At 38.7% G+C, this 20,000-nt stretch overlaps 1 protein-coding gene across 1 annotated transcript in view; it reads right to left on the bottom strand.

Moving 5' to 3' along the window:
- The window catches only part of csmd3a (CUB and Sushi multiple domains 3a), a gene marked incomplete at both ends in the record, with an annotated part of 567,839 nt that overhangs the window by 344,879 nt on the left and 202,960 nt on the right, over positions 1–20,000 (bottom strand). Inside the window, 2 exons of the mRNA XM_079838157.1 lie at positions 7,160–7,342; positions 9,326–9,438. Of these exons, the coding sequence (XP_079694283.1) occupies positions 7,160–7,342; positions 9,326–9,438 (296 nt within the window). The remainder of the gene's footprint in view (positions 1–7,159; positions 7,343–9,325; positions 9,439–20,000) is intronic.

Genomic DNA, 20,000 nt, shown 5'->3' with positions numbered 1-20,000 from the left:
GTGAATGGCTCGTTTTAACCCAGCAATTGGGTTGTTTAAACCCATTGAATGGCTCGTTTTAACCCAGCAATTGGGTTGTTTAAACCCAGTGAATGGGTCTTTTTAACCCAGCGATTGGGTTGTTTAAACCCAGTGAATGGGTCGTTTTAACCCAGCAATTGGGTTGTTTTAACCCAGTGAATGGGTCGTTTTAACCCAGCAATTGGGTTGTTTTAACCCAGTGAATGGGTCGTTTTAACGCAGCAATTGGGTTGTTTTAACCCAGTGAATGGGTCGTTTTAACCCAGCAATTGGGTTGTTTTAACCCAGTGAATGGGTAGTTTAACCCAGCGGTTGGGTTGTTTTAACCCAGCAATTGGGTTGTTTAAACCCAGTGAATGGCTCGTTTTAACCCAGCAATTGGGTTGTTTTAACCCAGTGAATGGGTCGTTTTAACGCAGCAATTGGGTTGTTTTAACCCAGTGAATGGGTCGTTTTAACGCAGCAATTGGGTTGTTTTAACCCAGTGAATGGGTCGTTTTAACCCAGCAATTGGGTTGTTTTAACCCAGTGAATGGGTCGTTTTAACGCAGCAATTGGGTTGTTTTAACCCAGTGAATGGGTCGTTTTAACCCAGCAATTGGGTTGTTTTAACCCAGTGAATGGCTCGTTTAACCCAGCGGTTGGGTTGTTTTAACCCAGTGAATGGCTCGTTTTAACCCAGCAATTGGGTTGTTTAAACCCAGTGAATGGGTCGTTTTAACCCAGCAATTGGGTTGTTTAAACCCAGTGAATGGCTCGTTTTAACCCAGCAATTGGGTTGTTTAAACCCAGTGAATGGCTCGTTTTAACCCAGCAATTGGGTTGTTTAAACCCAGTGAATGGGTCTTTTTAACCCAGCGATTGGGTTGTTTAAACCCAGTGAATGGGTCGTTTTAACCCAGCAATTGGGTTGTTTTAACCCAGTGAATGGGTCGTTTTAACCCAGCAATTGGGTTGTTTTAACCCAGTGAATGGGTCGTTTTAACGCAGCAATTGGGTTGTTTTAACCCAGTGAATGGGTCGTTTTAACCCAGCAATTGGGTTGTTTTAACCCAGTGAATGGGTAGTTTAACCCAGCGGTTGGGTTGTTTTAACCCAGCAATTGGGTTGTTTTAACCCAGTGAATGGGTCGTTTTAACCCAGCGTGTTTTAACCCAGTGAATGGCTCGTTTTAACCCAGCAATTGGGTTGTTTAAACCCAGTGAATGGATCGTTTTAACCCAGCAATTGGGTTGTTTTAACCCAGTGAATGGGTCGTTTTAACCCAGCGTGTTTTAACCCAGTGAATGGGTCTTTTTAACCCAGCGATTGGGTTGTTTTAACCCAGTGAATGGGTCGTTTTAACCCAGCAATTGGGTTGTTTTAACCCAGTGAATGGGTCGTTTTAACCCAGCAATTGGGTTGTTTTGGAAACTTTTTAAGTGCTAATGCAACAAAATGAAGAGCAAAACATGCACATTAAGTGTGTAATCAATGCTTTATGTATTTCATTGTTCTCAGTGAATGGGTCGTTTTAACCCAGCAATTGGGTTGTTTTAACCCAGTGAATGGGTCGTTTTAACCCAGCGTGTTTTAACCCAGTGAATGGCTCGTTTTAACCCAGCAATTGGGTTGTTTAAACCCAGTGAATGGATCGTTTTAATCCAGCAATTGGGTTGTTTTAACCCAGTGAATGGGTCGTTTTAACCCAGCGTGTTTTAACCCAGTGAATGGGTCTTTTTAACCCAGCGATTGGGTTGTTTTAACCCAGTGAATGGGTCGTTTTAACCCAGCAATTGGGTTGTTTTAACCCAGTGAATGGGTCGTTTTAACCCAGCAATTGGGTTGTTTTAACCCAGTGAATGGGTCGTTTTAACCCAGCAATTGGGTTGTTTTAACCCAGTGAATGGGTCGTTTTAACCCAGCAATTGGGTTGTTTTAACCCAGTGAATGGGTCTTTTTAACCCAGCGATTGGGTTGTTTTAACCCAGTGAATGGGTCGTTTTAACCCAGCAATTGGGTTGTTTTAACCCAGTGAATGGGTCGTTTTAACCCAGCAATTGGGTTGTTTTGGAAACTTTTTAAGTGCTAATGCAACAAAATGAAGAGCAAAACATGCACATTAAGTGTGTAATCAATGCTTTATGTATTTCATTGTTCTCAGTGAATGGGTCGTTTTAACCCAGCAATTGGGTTGTTTTAAGCAAACATTTAACCCAACTGCTGGGTTGGTCCATTTTCAACCTAACTTGGGTTGTTTTTAACCCAGAATTTTTTAGAGTGCAGTGTTGGTGAGCAGAAGAGACTTTCAAAATCATTAATAAATCTTACTTTGATTTTGATAATCATGGTAGTGTCTAAAAATAAATTCTTCCACCGTATCATAATTAAGTTTTAATAGTGAGTGTTCATCGCATAATTTAGTTTGTCTGCATTATGGAAATCATTAATGAAGAATAGTGATCACTCTTGCCAGAAGATACTCACTTAAGCAACAGGCTTGTGTGAAAAGACAACATTTCCCATAATTCTCTGCGGCAGCATGAGAACGATGAAATACATAAAGCATTGATTACACACTTAATGCGCATCCTTTGCTCTTCGTTTTGTTGCATTAGCACTTAAAAAGCTTCCAGTCTGAGAGAAAGAACAATGAGTCCGACTTAAATAAGCAGATCACATCATCATTACGACTTCTGAAGTTATGGTTTTAGTTTTAGTTAAAGGGATAGTTCACCCAAAAATGAAAAATCAGCCCATGATTTACTCACCCTCAAGTCATCCGAGGTGTGTGTGACATTCTTCTTTCAGACGTTATATTAAAAATGTTCTGGCTAATCCAAGCTTTATAATGGCAGTAATAGTTGCTCTGTTTTTGAAGTCCATAAAAAGTGCATCTGTCCGTCATATAACTGCTCCAGCGGCTCTGGGGTGTTATTAAAGGCCTTCTGAAGCGAATCGATGTGTTTGTGTAAGAAAAATATCCAAATTTAAAAATGCATTCCGTTTTTTTCTGTGGCTCTGCATCAGCTCGCGCCATCACTTCCGGCGAATAAGGTCAAAATACCGGCGCGATCATAGATATATACATAGATTCCTCATTAGTGCCGCGCGGATCGGTCGAATGAGGCATCTACGTATATACATCTATGATCGTGCCAGTATTTTGACCTTATTCGCCGGAAGTTATGGCGCTGGGAATACTAGATGACATTCGTCTGATAAGAGGTAAAAAAATAACAAATACTGTTGGGTTTCTCGCAGAAAGCAATGGTTTGGTGTCTTAAGACATCAGTGTGTCGCCATGGTTTAATAATAATAATAATAATAATCGAAATACATCTAAATAATAAACTAAATTAACCATTTAAACTAAATTACTGATCAAATTATTGATCTAAAGCCCACACTGTCACTGTATGATAATTGAAATTTTTCCAGAATGGCTATACAGCTGAATAAAATTATGCTGCATTATTTTCCTGTTTAACACTGTAAAGCTGCTTTGAAACAATCTACATTGTTAAAAGCGCTATATAAATAAAGTTGACTTGACTTGACTTGACTTGACACACACACACTCATGTTAGTTTTTGTGAAATGTGAGGACATTCCATAGGCGTAATGGTTTTTATACCGTACAAACCGTATTTTCTATCCCCTTACACTGCCCCTAAACCTACCCATCACACACACACACACACACACACACACACACACACACACACACACACACACACACACACACACACACACACACAGTCTGGTGTTACTCTTGAGTATCTCTAGAGTAGTGTTGATCCTTCATATCTTCCAAGAGTCTTTAGTTTATCATATTTATAAAAGACAGAAACACTGAACCGATTCTTTCTGAAAACAGCCGAGTCCGTGGAGGCGTGCAGGGGGCGGAGCTAAAGACACACACACACACACACACACACACACACACACACACACACTATAAGTTGTCGCATCACAGACTCTCTATTCGTTTCGGTCCCTGCTCTTGATACAAAATCACTGATGAACACCTTTGGTTTTAATGAGTAAAAGAACCATAAGATGGTGGATTCGAACAATATTGTATTATACTATAGTTAGGAGATGAAACTAACACATTAAACATGACTTCCCCCACTCACACACTTTTTATATCAAAGTTACGCCACTCTATTGTATTTTGAATAACTCTTGATTCTCTATGTGTTAGTGTTGTTCACATTAAATGCAATTACGCAACGATTGCCAACAAAACACACACACACACACACAGACACACACACACACACACACACACACACACATTTGATCAGTTTCACTCACCGCCTGCAACGATCTGCAAGTCCAACTTATAAAACATTTGTCACCGAAAATGCCGAGAACACACTCGAAACACAAACTGCATCCACTGTTCCCGTAACGCTGGGCTCTTGTTAGCATGTTTCAACATGCTGTTAGCATTAATTAACATGTTTCAACTTGTTAGCATTTTGCAAGCATGAGTTAAGATCTTGCAAAATTATTTTTACCATGTTGTTAGCATGAATTAGCATGTTTTGCTAACATGATTTAACATGTTGCTAGCATGAATTAGCATTTGGTTGCTAACATGATTTAACATTTTGCTAGCATCGTGTTCGCATGATCATCTTGCTCACATAATTTAACATTTTAGAATTGAATTAGCATGTTGCTAGCATTAAATAGCATGTTTAGTAGCATAATTTAATATTTTGATAGCATGAATTAACATCTTTTGTTAACATGATTTAACATGTTGTTATCATGAATTAGTATGTTTGCTAGCATTATTTAAAAAATTTTGCAAACATGAAGTAACATCTTGTTAACATGATTTAACACGTTGTTATCGTCAATTAGCATGTTTCAACTTGTTAGCATGTTTGCTAGCATGAATTCAGATCTTCCAAACATTATTTACCATGTTGTTAACATGAATTAACATGTTGGTAACATGATTTAGCATTTTGTTATCATGAATTAGCATGTTGTTAGTATAATTTAACATGTTGCTTGTATGATTTAACATGTAGCTAACATTAATTAGCATTTTTGCTAGCATTATTTAATATTTTGATAGCATGAATTAAAATCTTTGATAAAATTATTTAACATGCTGCTAGTATGAATTAGCATATTACTAGCATTAATAAGCATGTTGTTATCATGAATTAGCATGTTGCAAGCATGATTTAACATGTTGTTAGTATGGGTTAAAATTTAGCTAGCATTAATTAGCATGTTTTCTAGCATAATTTAATATTTTGATAGCATGATTTAACACCTTTATTAACATGATTTAACATGTTGTTATCATGAATTAGCATTTTGCTAGCATGATTTAACATTTTGCTAGCATTAACTAGCAATGTTTGCTAGCATAATTTAGCATTTAGCTAGCCTTAATTAGCATGTTTTCTAGCATAATGTAATATTTTGATAGCATGATTTAACATCTTTGCTAACATGAATTAACATGTTGTTATCATGAATTAGCATTTTTGTAACATTATTTAACATTTTGCTAGCATTAATTATCATGTTTGATTTAACATTTTGCTAGCATTAATTATCATGTTTGATATAACATTTTGCTAGCATTAATTATCATGTTTGATTTAACATTTTGCTAGCATTAATTATCATGTTTGCTAGCATAATTTACCATTTAGCTAGTCTTAATTAGCATGTTTGCTAGTATAATTAAATATTTTGATAGCAAGAATTAACATCTTGCTAACATGATTTAACATGTTGTTATCATGAATTAGCATTTTGCAAGCATGATTTAACATGCTGTTAGCATTAACTAGCATGTTTGCTAGCATAATTTAGCATTTAGCTAGCCTTAATTAGCGTGTTTTCTAGCATAATGTAATATTTTGATAGCATGATTTAACATCTTTGCTAACATGATTTAACATGTTATCATGAATTAGCATTTTGCAAGCATGATTTAACATGTTGCTAGCATTAACTAGCATGTTTGCTAGCATGATTTAGCATTTAGATAGCCTTAATTAGCATGTTTGCTAGTATAATTAAATATTTTGATAGCAAGAATTAACATCTTGCTAACATGATTTAACATGTTGATATCATGAATTAGCATTTTGCAAGCATGATTTAACATGTTGCTGGCATTAACTAGCATGTTTGCTAGCATAATTTAGCATTTAGCTAGCATTAATTAGCATGTTTGCTAGTATAATTAAATATTTTGATAGCATGAATTAACATCTTGCTAACATGATTTAACATGTTGTTATCATGAATTAACATTTTGCAAGCATGATTTAACATGCTGTTAACATTAACTAGCATGTTTGCTAGCATAATTTAGCATTTAGCTAGCCTTAATTAGCGTGTTTTCTAGCATAATGTAATATTTTGCTAACATGATTTAACATGTTGTTATCATGAATTAGCATTTTGCAAGCATGATTTAACATGCTGTTAACATTAACTAGCATGTTTGCTAGCATAATTTAGCATTTAGCTAGCCTTAATTAGCGTGTTTTCTAGCATAATGTAATATTTTGATAGCATGATTTAACATCTTTGCTAACATGATTTAACATGTTGTTATCATGAATTAACATTTTGCAAGCATGATTTAACATCCTGCTAGCATTAACTAGCATGTTTGCTAGCATTAATTTAGCATTTAGCTAGCATTAATTAGCATGTTTGCTAGTATAATTAAATATTTTGATAGCATGAATTAACATCTTGCTAACATGATTTAACATGTTGTTATCATGAATTAGCATTTTGTTAACATTATTTAACATTTTGCTAGCATTAATTATCATGTTTGATTTAATATTTAGATAGCATTAATTAACATGTTTGCTAGCATAATTAAGCATTTAACTAGCCTTAATTAGCATATTAATATGTTGATAGCAAGAATTAACATCTTGCTAACATGATTTAACATGTTGTTATCATGAATTAGCATTTTGCTAGCCTGATTTCCCACATTGGTCTCATGTCTCATGCTCTAGGAGGAGAACTTTGCTTCAGAAGATGAACTAGTAGATCAGTATGCTAGCTGTGTCCAGACTCAAATGCTCAGATGCTTTTATTAAAAATCTCATTGAGCATTCAGGCGTCCGTTAGAGAAGTCACTCACAGATGCACATGGGGATGTTAGCAGACCACTGATTGTTATTCTGACAGGAAATCATTCGTTCTCCGATGAGCTCGAAGCCGAACTGGCACTCGAAGCGCAGTATGTCCCCGTTGGAGAAGCCTCCGCCCTCTCGGAGCCCGTACAGAGGGACCCCTGGATCCCCGCAGCTCTCCTTGTCGATTTCTGAGGGAGTGAGAATAGTGGAGGTGAGCCTCTGAGTGTGTGATGTGCAGAGCAAACTACACAACTCCATTACTCAAGTAAAAGTAAAAGTACCACTGGTCAAATATTACTCCGTTACAAGTGAAAGTTGTAAAAAACTATTTTTACTTAAGTAAAAGTACAGAAGTACTCGCTTTTAAAAGTACTTAAGTATCAAAAGTAAATTTCCTTTTTTATGTCAATGCATTATTTTATTATTGTTGTATAAATGCACGGTGGTTTAAAGCGTTAGTTCACCCAAAAATGTAAATTGTGTCATTAATGACTGAGCCTCATGTGGTTGGACACCCGTCAGACCTCCGTTCATCTTCAGACACAAATGAAGATATTTTAGTGTAAAGCTGATGCTCTGAAAGGCCTCCATTGGCTCAACTTTACACTCTCAAGACCCTTAAAAGACACTAAAGACTAAAGTTACAAAGTCCATCTCACTACAGCGGCTCTACAATAACTTTATGAAGACGAGAATAGTTTCTGTGTGCAAAAAAACCCTAAATAACGACTTATATAGTGATGACGATTTCAAAACAAGGCATCATGAAGCTTCAGAGCGTTATGAATCAGTGAGTCGATTCAGCGGTTCAGAGCGTTATGAATCAGTGAGTCGATTCAGCGGTTCAGAGCGTTATGAATCAGTGAGTCGGTTCAGCGGTTCAGAGTGTTATGAATCAGTGAGCCGATTCAGCGGTTTGAATCGCCAAATTTCAGCAGTTTGACACGCGATCCGAATCATGAATCGACTCACTGATTCATAACGCTTCGAAGCTTCATGATGCCGTGTTTTGAAATCGTCATCACTAAATAAGTTGTTATTTAGGGTTTTTTGGCGCACAAAAACTATTCTCGCCGATTCATAAAGTTATTGTAGAGCCGCTGTAGTGAGATGGACTTTGTAACTTTAGTCTTTAGTGTCTTTTAAGGGTCTTGAGAGTGTAAAGTTGAGCCAATGGAGGCCTTTCAGAGCATCAGCTTTACACTAAAATATCTTAATTTCTGTTCCGAAGATGAACGGAGGTCTGACGGGTGTCCAACCACATGAGGGTAAGTAATTAATGACAGAATTTTCATTTTTGGGTGAACTAACCCTTTAAGCCAGTCAGTGATGCTCCATCCGACATGCTAGCACACGACCACCTTGAACTAATTTAAATACTTGTATAAAGGTTACAAAGCTGCTGTCACTTTAAGGCAGAATGCACAGATCCAATACACTGATACACATCCAATATTCCCCCAACTGTTTACGTTTACTTAAGACATAATCAACTTTTTTTACGTGAATACTTTCCAAAATGAAAATTGTGATATTTTGTGTGTATTGGTCTGTTTAAGTGCGAAAAACACACAAAAGAAAGCTGTAATCAGTCCTCGTGCTCTGCATCTGAGAGCCACAAAAAAACAGACTGAACTGAGCTCGTTCATCATCCATATGTCTATGCTTCTCTTTCTCCCAGACTTTTACGTTTTTTAACATTTTATGATACATTCATCAAGTGTATGCCAACGAAACTAATCTTTAATCTTTTCAGAAAACTGAAACTTACTTTCTAATATGGCCATGTGTGCACACACTGTGCCGAGGAACCGTCTTCCTCCATTTTGCTATAAACTGATCAGTGTTCAAAACATTTAGGGAAATTATGACCCTACAAAAGTGATTACTTATAGGCTATTCTCCAAAAAAAAAAAAAAACATCCACTGACTTGCAAAGCTGCTACAGAAACGACTTTCGACTTCGAGGATCTTGATAGAAATGTAGTGGAGTAAAAAGTACGATATTTGTCTTTCAAATGTAGTGAAGTTAAAGTAAAAGTTTCCCTAAAAAATAATACTTCAGTAAAGTACAGATACTCAAAAAGTGTACTTAAGTACAGAACTCAAGTAAATGTGCTGAGTTACTGTCCACCTCTGGTGATGTGGGGACTGGCGGAGAACACACTCACCTTTATAGTTGATCTTGAAGCCGATAGAGCCCACGCTCTCATCAGACTGCAGGTGCAGCCACATCTGATGGGTCATGCTGACGATCAGATCCGGGACGAAGCTGCCCGTTAACCTGTCCATGCACAATAACAGAGTCTGAGCGGCCCAACACACACATGATTATTCATACACACTGCACTGCAAAAAAATGCTTTTCTTACTTAGTATTTTTGTCTTGTTTTCAGTCCAAATATCTAAAAGGGTTGGTTCACCCAAAAATGTAAATTGTGTCATTAATGACTGAGCCTCATGTGGTTGGACACCCGTCAGACCTCCGTTCATCTTCAGACACAAATGAAGATATTTTAGTGTAAATCTGATGCTCTGAAAGGCCTCCATTGGCTCAACTTTACACTCTCAAGACCCTTAAAAGACACTAAAGACTAAAGTTACAAAGTCCATCTCACTACAGCGGCTCTACAATAACTTTATGAATCGGCGACAATAGTTTTTGTGCGCAAAAAAACCCCTAAATAACGACTTATATAGTGATGACGATTTCAAAACAAAGCATCATGAAGCCTTGAAGCGTTATGAATCAGTGAGTCGATTCAGCGGTTCAGAGTGTTATGAATCAGTGAGTCGATTCAGCGGTTTGAAGCGTTATGAATCAGTGAGTCGATTCAGCGGTTTGAAGCTTTATGAATCAGTGAGTCGATTCAGCGGTTTGAAGCGTTATGAATCAGTGAGTCAAATCAGCGGTTCAGAGCGTTATGAATCAGTGAGTCGATTCAGTGGTTCAGAGCGTTATGAATCAGTGAGTCGATTCAGCAGATCAGAGCGTTATGAATCAGTGAGTCGATTCAGTGGTTCAGAGCGTTATGAATCAGTGAGTCGATTCAGCAGATCAGAGCGTTATGAATCAGTGAGTCGATTCAGCAGTTTGAATTGCCAAATTTCAGCGGTTTGGCGGTTTGACACGCGATCCGAATCATGAATCGACTCACTGATTCATAACGCTTCGAAGCTTCATGAGGCCGTGTTTTGAAATCGTCATCACTATATAAGTCGTTATTTAGGGTTTTTTTGCGCACAGAAACTATTCTCGTCTTCATAAAGTTATTGTGGAGCCGCTGTAGTGAGATGGACTTTGTAACTTTAGTCTTTAGTGTCTTTTAAGGGTCTTGAGAGTGTAAAGTTGAGCCAATGGAGGCCTTTCAGAGCATCAGATTTACACTAAAATATCTTCATTTGTGTCTGAAGATGAACGGAGGTCTGACGGGTGTCCAACCACATGAGGCTCAGTCATTAATGACACAATTTACAGTTTTGGGTGAACTAACCCTTTAAGAAACATTTACTAGACAAGCAAACATTTTTGTCTTGTTTTGCTTAAAATAAGCAAAATAATCTGTCAATGAGGTAAGCAAATTAATCTTAATTCTAACAGAAAACAAGATTATTTTGCTAACCCCATTGGCAGATTATTCAGCTTTTTTTAAGCAAAAATTCTTAATTTTGAGTTATTTTCCTCCAAAACAAGACAAAAACTTTTGCTTGTCTAGTAAATGTTTCTTAATGTAAGATTTTTTGGATATTTGGACTGAAAACAAGACAAAAATACTAAGTAAGAAAACCATTTTTTTGCAGTGTATTTGCTACTCCAAGGAACACTACAGTTCAAACGTTTCTTCCTTAAAATATACACCGAATATTGTGTCGGTCCAACCGTAGTCTTTTGACTAAAATGCCATTTAGTTTTAGTCATATTTTAGTCGCCTGAATTGTTTTTAGCTTTGGTCTAGTTTTAGTCTGCTAAAATCTAATGAGTTTAGTGAAATTGTAATACATTAAGCATTTAAGCATTACATAACCGACTGTCACTTGAACTGACATTTTGACATTAAAAATACACGAAAGAGCTCAATTCACTTTTTTGTTTGTTTTTTAAAAACTTCTATATAGTTTTTATAACTTCGTTTTTCTGTTTTAGTCAGTAGGCCATATCAGGTTAAGCTAAAGCTTCAAATAAGTTTGTTTATTTATTTTTTTAATAGTTAACATTTATTTAACTTCAAGTAATGAAGATTTTTTAATGGTTTTAGTGAACTATTATAACCCTGATACTTTATTGAATATGTGTCAAATACTGGTCTTTCCTCCTGACTATGAATTAAATGGGAATTAAATTAAATACAGTTTATTGTGTAAGCAGAAACGAATATATAATACGTGACTTTTAATGATAAACAAGCTGGAAATACACCAGGACTCTTATTCTGAAATGTCTGCGCCTCTATTGCAGTTGCAGGAGCTCATTCAAGTTTAGGAGATCAAATATGCGTCATTATAACCGTCTAAAACATATTACTAGATAAACATCATAAAGTAAGATCAGTATCTGTTACACACAACATTAGTTCTGACTGGATCTCTTCCCTAATCGTCCCTCACTAACATTTTCATCTCGCTTTTATTTGTTGATGAAAATGAGAGTTGATTTTCCTCATAGTTTTTGTCATCCAACACTAGTTTTTGTTTAAATACCGGCTCGTTTTCGTCAGTGAAAACAGGTCGTTGACGAAAATTATGACAAATTATTCGTCACCGAAATTAACACTGGGTCCAACGTTGTTGCATGGACTCCACTAGAAGGTGTGCTGTGGTATCTGGCACCAAGATGTTAGCAACAGATCCTTTAATTCCTGTAAGTTGCGAGGTGAATCAACAGCTATTTAAAACACGCAGGAGATGTTTTGGTACTAAATAGGCCTACTATTTGTGCAATAATTATTGTCAATTAATGACCATTTAATTAGTTAAAATATTTTTCTTCTAATATTTTTTTATTTATATTACAATTAGTTTAGTAATTAAGGTTAAAATAGATAATTCTGTTTTTCAGGCAAATTAGAGTCATTATGTGGCTGGAAAAAATAAATATAGGCTACATGTATCTAGTTGCTCAAAAAAATATAGCCGATCATAACTGCGTACTTATTTTTAGGTTTTGCATTTGAATACATATTTAGACATGATCAAACACTAGATTTCTTTAAAAGTGAAATTTTAAAACGTTAATAACTTGCATCCTAATATTTTTTTAATGATGCTTATATAAGCACACACAAGTGAATATTAATGAATGCGAGCCAATATAATTTAACCCAATAAACGTTTAAAATAGTGCTAAAAAGACAAACGTATTTTTCCTTATATGTACAGTCGGCTATATACATATGAATTGATACTGAATCCAGATCGAAATCGATATTTGTGCCTGCTGAAAGAGCCACAGCCTCCAGGGAAAACCGTTTCCATGAAAGACAATCTGACCCTTACAAACTCGCTCAAATCCTTACGCTTGCCCATTTCTCCTGCTTCTAACACATCAACTCTGAGGACCAAATGTTCACTTGCTGCCGAATATATCCCACCCACTAACAGGAGAACATCAGTGTAATTCACCGGTCATAATGTTATGCCTGATCGATGTGTATATATACAAATGTACAGAATACCATGTTAATGGTACTTTTCGAGTCACGATATTATAAATTGAACTATTTAAGGGAAATTCTTTTAAACAATCCCAACATAAAAAAACATTGCATTAAGGTACAGCGGCACTCAAATACAGTAATATCTTGACCATGCGCTTTGGACACATTATATGATAATTCTATAGTACTTTCATAAACAAAACCAAAGTCCTTGTTTTAAGTCATTAGACTCGGTCGGCGGCCATCTTTGGTTTCAGTCGTGCAAGTCTCCTATCACTTTCACTGGGGAAATGAGAAGGCGGGCCTTATTCCGCCATTTTGTTTGAATCACTTTCTCCCATTCATAGTGAGAGTGCATCTGTGTTTATGACTTCATATCTTTGTGGTATTTGAGTTTATCGCCATATCAGCATCACATGGCGGACTCATATTAAACATTAATAAAACATAATATCCTACATCTGCATGTGTATCTAAAGTGACCATCACAGACCCAGAGAAAGGCCTTAATTGAGCCTTCAGTGTGTGTGAGCGCTCCGGCTGAGAGTCTTTTGTCCTTGAGGAACGCTCAGTGGATCAGAGCTGGCGGAGAGCCAGGCAAATGCACCAGAAAGCAGGACAGACCATAACTGGAGATACTGGAGACATGCGGCTGACTGGGAGAAGAGCTGACTGGGAGAAGAGCTGACTGGGAGAAGAGCTCTGACTGGGAGAAGAGCTGACTGGGAGAAGAGCTCTGACTGGGAGAAGAGCTGGACTGGGAGAAGAGCTGGACTGGAGAAGAGCTGACTTCGAGAAGAGCTGACTGGGAGAAGAGCTGACTGGGAGAAGAGCTGACTGGGAGAAGAGCTCTGACTGGGAGAAGAGCTGACTGGGAGAAGAGCTTGACGGGAGAAGAGCTGACTGGGAGAAGAGCTGACTGGGAGAAGAGCTGACTGGGAGAAGAGCTGACTGGGAGAAGAGCTTGACGGGAGAAGAGCTGACTGGGAGAAGAACTGACTGGGAGAAGAGCTTGACGGGAGAAGAGCTGACTGGGAGAAGAGCTGACTGGGAGAAGAGCTTGACGGGAGAAGAGCTGACTGGGAGAAGAGCTGACTGGGAGAAGAGCTGACTGGGAGAAGAGCTGACTGGGAGAAGAGCTGACTGGGAGAAGAGCTGACTGGGAGAAGAGCTTGACGGGAGAAGAGCTGACTGGGAGAAGAACTGACTGGGAGAAGAGCTTGACGGGAGAAGAGCTGACTGGGAGAAGAGCTGACTGGGAGAAGAGCTTGACGGGAGAAGAGCTGACTGGGAGAAGAGCTGACTGGGAGAAGAGCTGACTGGGAGAAGAGCTGACTGGGAGAAGAACTGACTGGGAGAAGAGCTGACTGGGAGAAGAACTGACTGGGAGAAGAACTGACTGGGAGAAGAGCTGACTGGGAGAAGAGCTGGACGGGAGAAGAGCTGACTGGGAGAAGAGCTGACTGGGAGAAGAGCTGACTGGGAGAAGAGCTGACTGGGAGAAGAGCTGACTGGGAGAAGAACTGACTGGGAGAAGAGCTGACTGGGAGAAGAGCTGACTGGGAGAAGAGCTGGACGGGAGAAGAGCTGACTGGGAGAAGAACTGACTGGGAGAAGAACTGACTGGGAGAAGAGCTGACTGGGAGAAGAGCTGACTGGGAGAAGAACTGACTGGGAGAAGAGCTGACTGGGAGAAGAACTGACTGGGAGAAGAGCTGACTGGGAGAAGAGCTGACTGGGAGAAGGGCTGACTGGGAGAAGAGCTGACTGGGAGAAGAGCTGACTGGGAGAAGAGCTGGACGGGAGAAGAGCTGACTGGGAGAAGAGCTGACTGGGAGAAGAGCTGACTGGGAGAAGAACTGACTGGGAGAAGAGCTGGACGGGAGAAGAGCTGACTGGGAGAAGAACTGACTGGGAGAAGAACTGACTGGGAGAAGAGCTGACTGGGAGAAGAACTGACTGGGAGAAGAGCTGGACGGGAGAAGAGCTGACTGGGAGAAGAGCTGACTGGGAGAAGAACTGACTGGGAGAAGAGCTGACTGGGAGAAGAACTGACTGGGAGAAGAGCTGACTGGGAGAAGAACTGGCTGGGAGAAGAGCTGACTGGGAGAAGAGCTGACTGGGAGAAGAGCTGACTGGGAGAAGAGCTGACTGGGAGAGGAGCTGGACGGGAGAAGAGCTGACTGGGAGAAGAGCTGACTGGGAGAAGAGCTGACTGGGAGAAGAGCTGACTGGGAGAAGAGCTGGACGGGAGAAGAGCTGACTGGGAGAAGAGCTGACTGGGAGAAGAGCTGACTGGGAGAAGAGCTGACTGGGAGAAGAACTGACTGGGAGAAGAGCTGACTGGGAGAAGAACTGACTGGGAGAAGAGCTGACTGGGAGAAGAACTGGCTGGGAGAAGAGCTGACTGGGAGAAGAGCTGACTGGGAGAAGAGCTGACTGGGAGAAGAGCTGACTGGGAGAAGAGCTGGACGGGAGAAGAGCTGACTGGGAGAAGAACTGACTGGGAGAAGAGCTGACTGGGAGAAGAACTGGCTGGGAGAAGAGCTGACTGGGAGAAGAGCTGACTGGGAGAAGAGCTGGCTGGGAGAAGAGCTGACTGGGAGAAGAACTGGCTGGGAGAAGAGCTGACTGGGAGAAGAGCTGACTGGGAGAAGAGCTGGCTGGGAGAAGAGCTGACTGGGAGAAGAGCTGACTGGGAGAAGAGCTGACTGGGAGAAGAGCTGACTGGGAGAAGAGCTCTGACTGGGAGAAGAGCTGACTGGGAGAAGAGCTCTGACTGGGAGAAGAGCTGACTGGGAGAAGAGCTGACTGGGAGAAGAGCTGACTGGGAGAAGAGCTGACTGGGAGAAGAGCTGACTGGGAGAAGAGCTGACTGGGAGAAGAGCTGGCTGGGAGAAGAGCTGACTGGGAGAAGAGCTGACTGGGAGAAGAGCTGACTGGGAGAAGAGCTGACTGGGAGAAGAGCTGACTGGGAGAAGAGCTGACTGGGAGAAGAGCTGACTGGGAGAAGAGCTGACTGGGAACACTAGTTTGTGAGCCGGAGGATTTGTGCCTGTGTAGTTTTACGGGTTTGTGGCTTCCATGCAAACGCACTCGCTGGAGTCTATTAGAGGAGGACGCTTTAAAGAGTTTATTCAAAAAATAACATAATCCATAATGTATGAAGACACGGCATGTCATGACAAGTCTATCCCAACAACACTTCATTTCCCATCAGTCTGAAATAAAATGAGTTTATTCACAAATATCATGGTTTTTTTTTGTGTTTTTTTTTAAATGGTCATGCAAAGCTAAGTTATGACTTCTTGGTGCAGGAAAAATTATAAAAGTAGGAAAAATAAAATATTCCAGCTGCAAGCCAATGGTCAAAGCTAATTATTCAACACTAGAAAAATCATTCTGACATGTTTACCAGTTAAAATATCCAAACATTCTTGAAGGAATATGAATAAATATCCAAACATTCTTAAAGGAAGATGAATTTGCTTGAGAAACAAGATTGCATAAGATGTTCAGAGTGACCTTGAATTTACTTTATTTTTCTTTAATTCTTGTTTTCAAACACGGAATTAATGAAACTTACTAGAAGGGAAAAATATTTGATCTATTATTATTTAATATTAATATAATACTTAAATATAATAATAATAAATAAATAATATATACAGTACATTTATTTTTTTATTTTATTTTTTTTAAATATTTCTTTAAATGTATTTATTATAAATAATTATTAAAGTTTTGGATATCTTAATAGCCTTCAAACATGGATTTAATGAAACTTGCTAAAAGGGAATAATATTGTATATATTATTATTTACAGGTGCTGGTCATATAATTAGAATATCATCAAAAAGTTGATTTATTTCACTAATTCCATTCAAGTGAAACTTGTATATTATATTCATTCATTACACACAGACTGATATATTTCAAATGTTTATTTCTTTTAATTTTGATGATTATAACTGACAACTAAGGAAAATCCCAAATTCAGTATCTCAGAAAATAAGAATATTACTTAAGACCGATACAAAGAAAGGATTTTTAGAAATCTTGGCCAACTGAAAAGTATGAGCATGTCCAGCACTCAATACTCAGCTGGGGCTGGTTTAGCCTGAATTACTTTAGCAATGGCGTGGCATGAGGAGATCAGACTGAGGCTCTGCTCAGGTATTATGAGCCCAGGTTAATCTGATAGTGGCCTTCAGCTCTTCTGCATATCACATCTTCCTCTTCAGATGTTCTATGGGGTTAAGGTCAGGCGAGTTTTCTGGCCAATCAGGAACAGGGATAACATGGTCCTTAAACCAGGCACTGGTTGCTTTGGCACTGTGTGCTGGTCCCAGTCCTGTTGGAAAATGAAATCTGCATCTCCATAAAGTTGGTCATCAGCAGGAAGCATGAAGTGCTCTAAAACTTCCTGGCTGCGTTGACCTCTGACCTCAGAAAACACAGTGGACCAACACCAGCGCATGACATGGCACCCCAAACCATCACTGACTGTGGAAACTTTACACTGGAGCTCCAGCAGTGTGGATTGTGTGTCTCTCCTCTCTTCCTCCAGACTCTGGGACCCTGATTGACTTCATCAGAGAACATAACTTTGGACCACTTTTTTTCCTGTCTGTCTTCAGCCCAGGCGAGACGCTTCTGACGCTGTCTGTTGGTCAAGAGTGCGACAGCTGAAACCCATGTCTTGCATACGTCTGTGTGTAGAGGTTCTTGAAGCACTGACTTCAGCTCCAGTCCACTCTTTGTGAATCTCCCCCACATTTTGGAATGGGTTTTGTTTCTCAATCCTCTCCAGGGTGCGGTTATCCCTATTGCTTCTACACTTTTTTTCTAGCACATCTTTTCCTTCCCTTCGCCTCTCTATTAATGTGCTTGAACACAGAGCTCTGTGAACAGCCAGCCTCTTTTGCAATGACCTTTTGTGTCTTGCCCTCCTTGTGCAAGGGGTCAAAGGTCGTCTTCTGGTCAGCTGTCAGGTCAGCTTCTTCCCCGTGAGTGTGTCGCCTACAGAACTAGACTGAGAGACCATTAAAGGCCTTTGCAGGTGTTTTGAGTTCATCAGCTGATTAGAGTGTCTTCAATATTCAACATTTTCACAATATTCTAATTTTCTGAGACACTGAATTTGGGATTTTCCTTAGTTGTCCGTTATAATCATCAAAATTAAAAGAAATAAACATTTGAAATATATCAGTCTGGGTGTAATGCAGGCACGTGGAGAGGGGGGGGCTTTGGGTGCTCGAGCCCCTGCCCTTTTTCAAAATGAATCAAAAGTGCCCCTCTCAGACAAATATCAATGATGATATCGTGGTCAATAAAACTAAATAAATGTGATTATTATAACATGACAATGTATACAATAGTAACGGACGGCTCAAAAGTCGGATAATTTCTGATGAGGCGTTGCCGTAACGCGTTGCTATGGGTTGCGTGCGTTTTGATTGACAGCTGATTTTCCACTGTTCAGAAACGGCTCTCGAGCCAAATATGGTCCTTTCAGAGAGTGTGTGGCCTCGCGGGAAAAAAGTAAACCAATGTTTTTTTGTCATCCATAATCAGAGCTAATGTGTTGATTTAATTACAAAGCTATATTTTAGCTATATATTTTAAAGTATTACACAATTCACCAATGCCCGTTTGTCATGTATATACACCAACCAATCGTGATCTGGCAAAGCAAGTTCAAAGTCCATTGGGCGATGTGAAGCGGTAATTTTCTGTTCTTATTCATAAATCGGTTGAAAAATACATGGACAGACAAACTAACGTTTGTGGAACGATTTCCTGCGGTTTGGCTCATTTTATAAATTGCATCACTGACAAAATAGATTTTAACTGACAACAAACAAATCCCTGCACAAAACCACAGCATCAAACGTCGCATTAATGGTAAGTAGTGTTAATTTCACTTGCACTTATGTATATTGATACACCGTTTACTATTTCATGAAACTATCAAAGTTAACAAAACCCAAGTGCCAGCGGCTCCTACAGGCCTGTTATGTGAAGTGTAAGCTGGCGAAATGGTGACGTGAAAGGACTGATTACCATTTTTGAATATTAGGCTATGTAGCATTATGAAAGAAGTCTCTTATGTTCATCAAGCCTGCATTTATTTGATAAAAAACAGCAATATTGCGAAATATATAAAAATAATGGTTTTCTATTTTAAAATAATTTAAAATATAATTTATTCCTGTGATCACAGCGGGATTTCCAGCATCATTACTCCACTCTTCAGTGTCACATGATCATTCAGAAATCATTCTAATATGAGGATTTAATGTCAATGATGGAAACTGTGATACTCTTTTCAAGATTCTTTAATTAATAAAAAGTTAAAAAGAACACAATGTAATAATATTTCACAATATTAGGCTACTGTTTTTTCTGTATTTTTGATTAAATAAATGCAGGCTTGATGAGCATTAGGATATATATACATATACATATACACATATATATATATATATATATATATATATATGTATATGTGTGTGTGTATTAGATTAGATTCAACTTTATTGTCATTACACAAGTACAGGTACAAGGCAACGAAATGCAGTAAGAGGCTGGTTCGCCCGAACAGGGTATATATATATATATATATATATTTATATTTATATTTATATTTATATTTATATATATTTATATATTGCCCCTTTTTTACATTTGAGCCCCTGCCCCTGACGAACTCTCTGCACGGCCCTAGTGTAATGAATGAATTTAATATACAAGTTTCACTTTTTGAATGGAATTAGTGAAATAAATCAACTTTTTGATGATATTCTAATTATATGACCAGCACCTGTATTGAGGGGATGAGTGGAGCGCTCATACATACCATCCATCCATCCATCATTCTATTGTTCTATCCATCCATCCATCATTCTATTGTTCTATCCATCCATCCATCATTCTATCTATCGTTCTATCCATCATCCATCATTCTATCTATCGTTCTATCCATCCATCCATCCATCCATTATCCATTATCCATCCATCATTCTATCTATCGCTCCATCCGTCCATCCATCATTCTATCTATCGCTCCATCCATCAACATGTGTTCTGACCCCACTGGCACAAACTCGCTTCATTTTGATGTATTTTCAGCAAGCCGAGACTCATCTTTCTCGAGTTATCTTTCTTCCCCAGTAAACGAGTCATCATG

The sequence above is a fragment of the Gobio gobio genome (assembly GCF_949357685.1).
Source record: "Gobio gobio genome assembly, chromosome: 15".
NCBI classification, from domain to species: domain Eukaryota; kingdom Metazoa; phylum Chordata; class Actinopteri; order Cypriniformes; family Gobionidae; genus Gobio; species Gobio gobio.
Note: the sequence above shows the minus strand (reverse complement) of the source record. Positions and strands in the feature narration are given on the sequence as shown.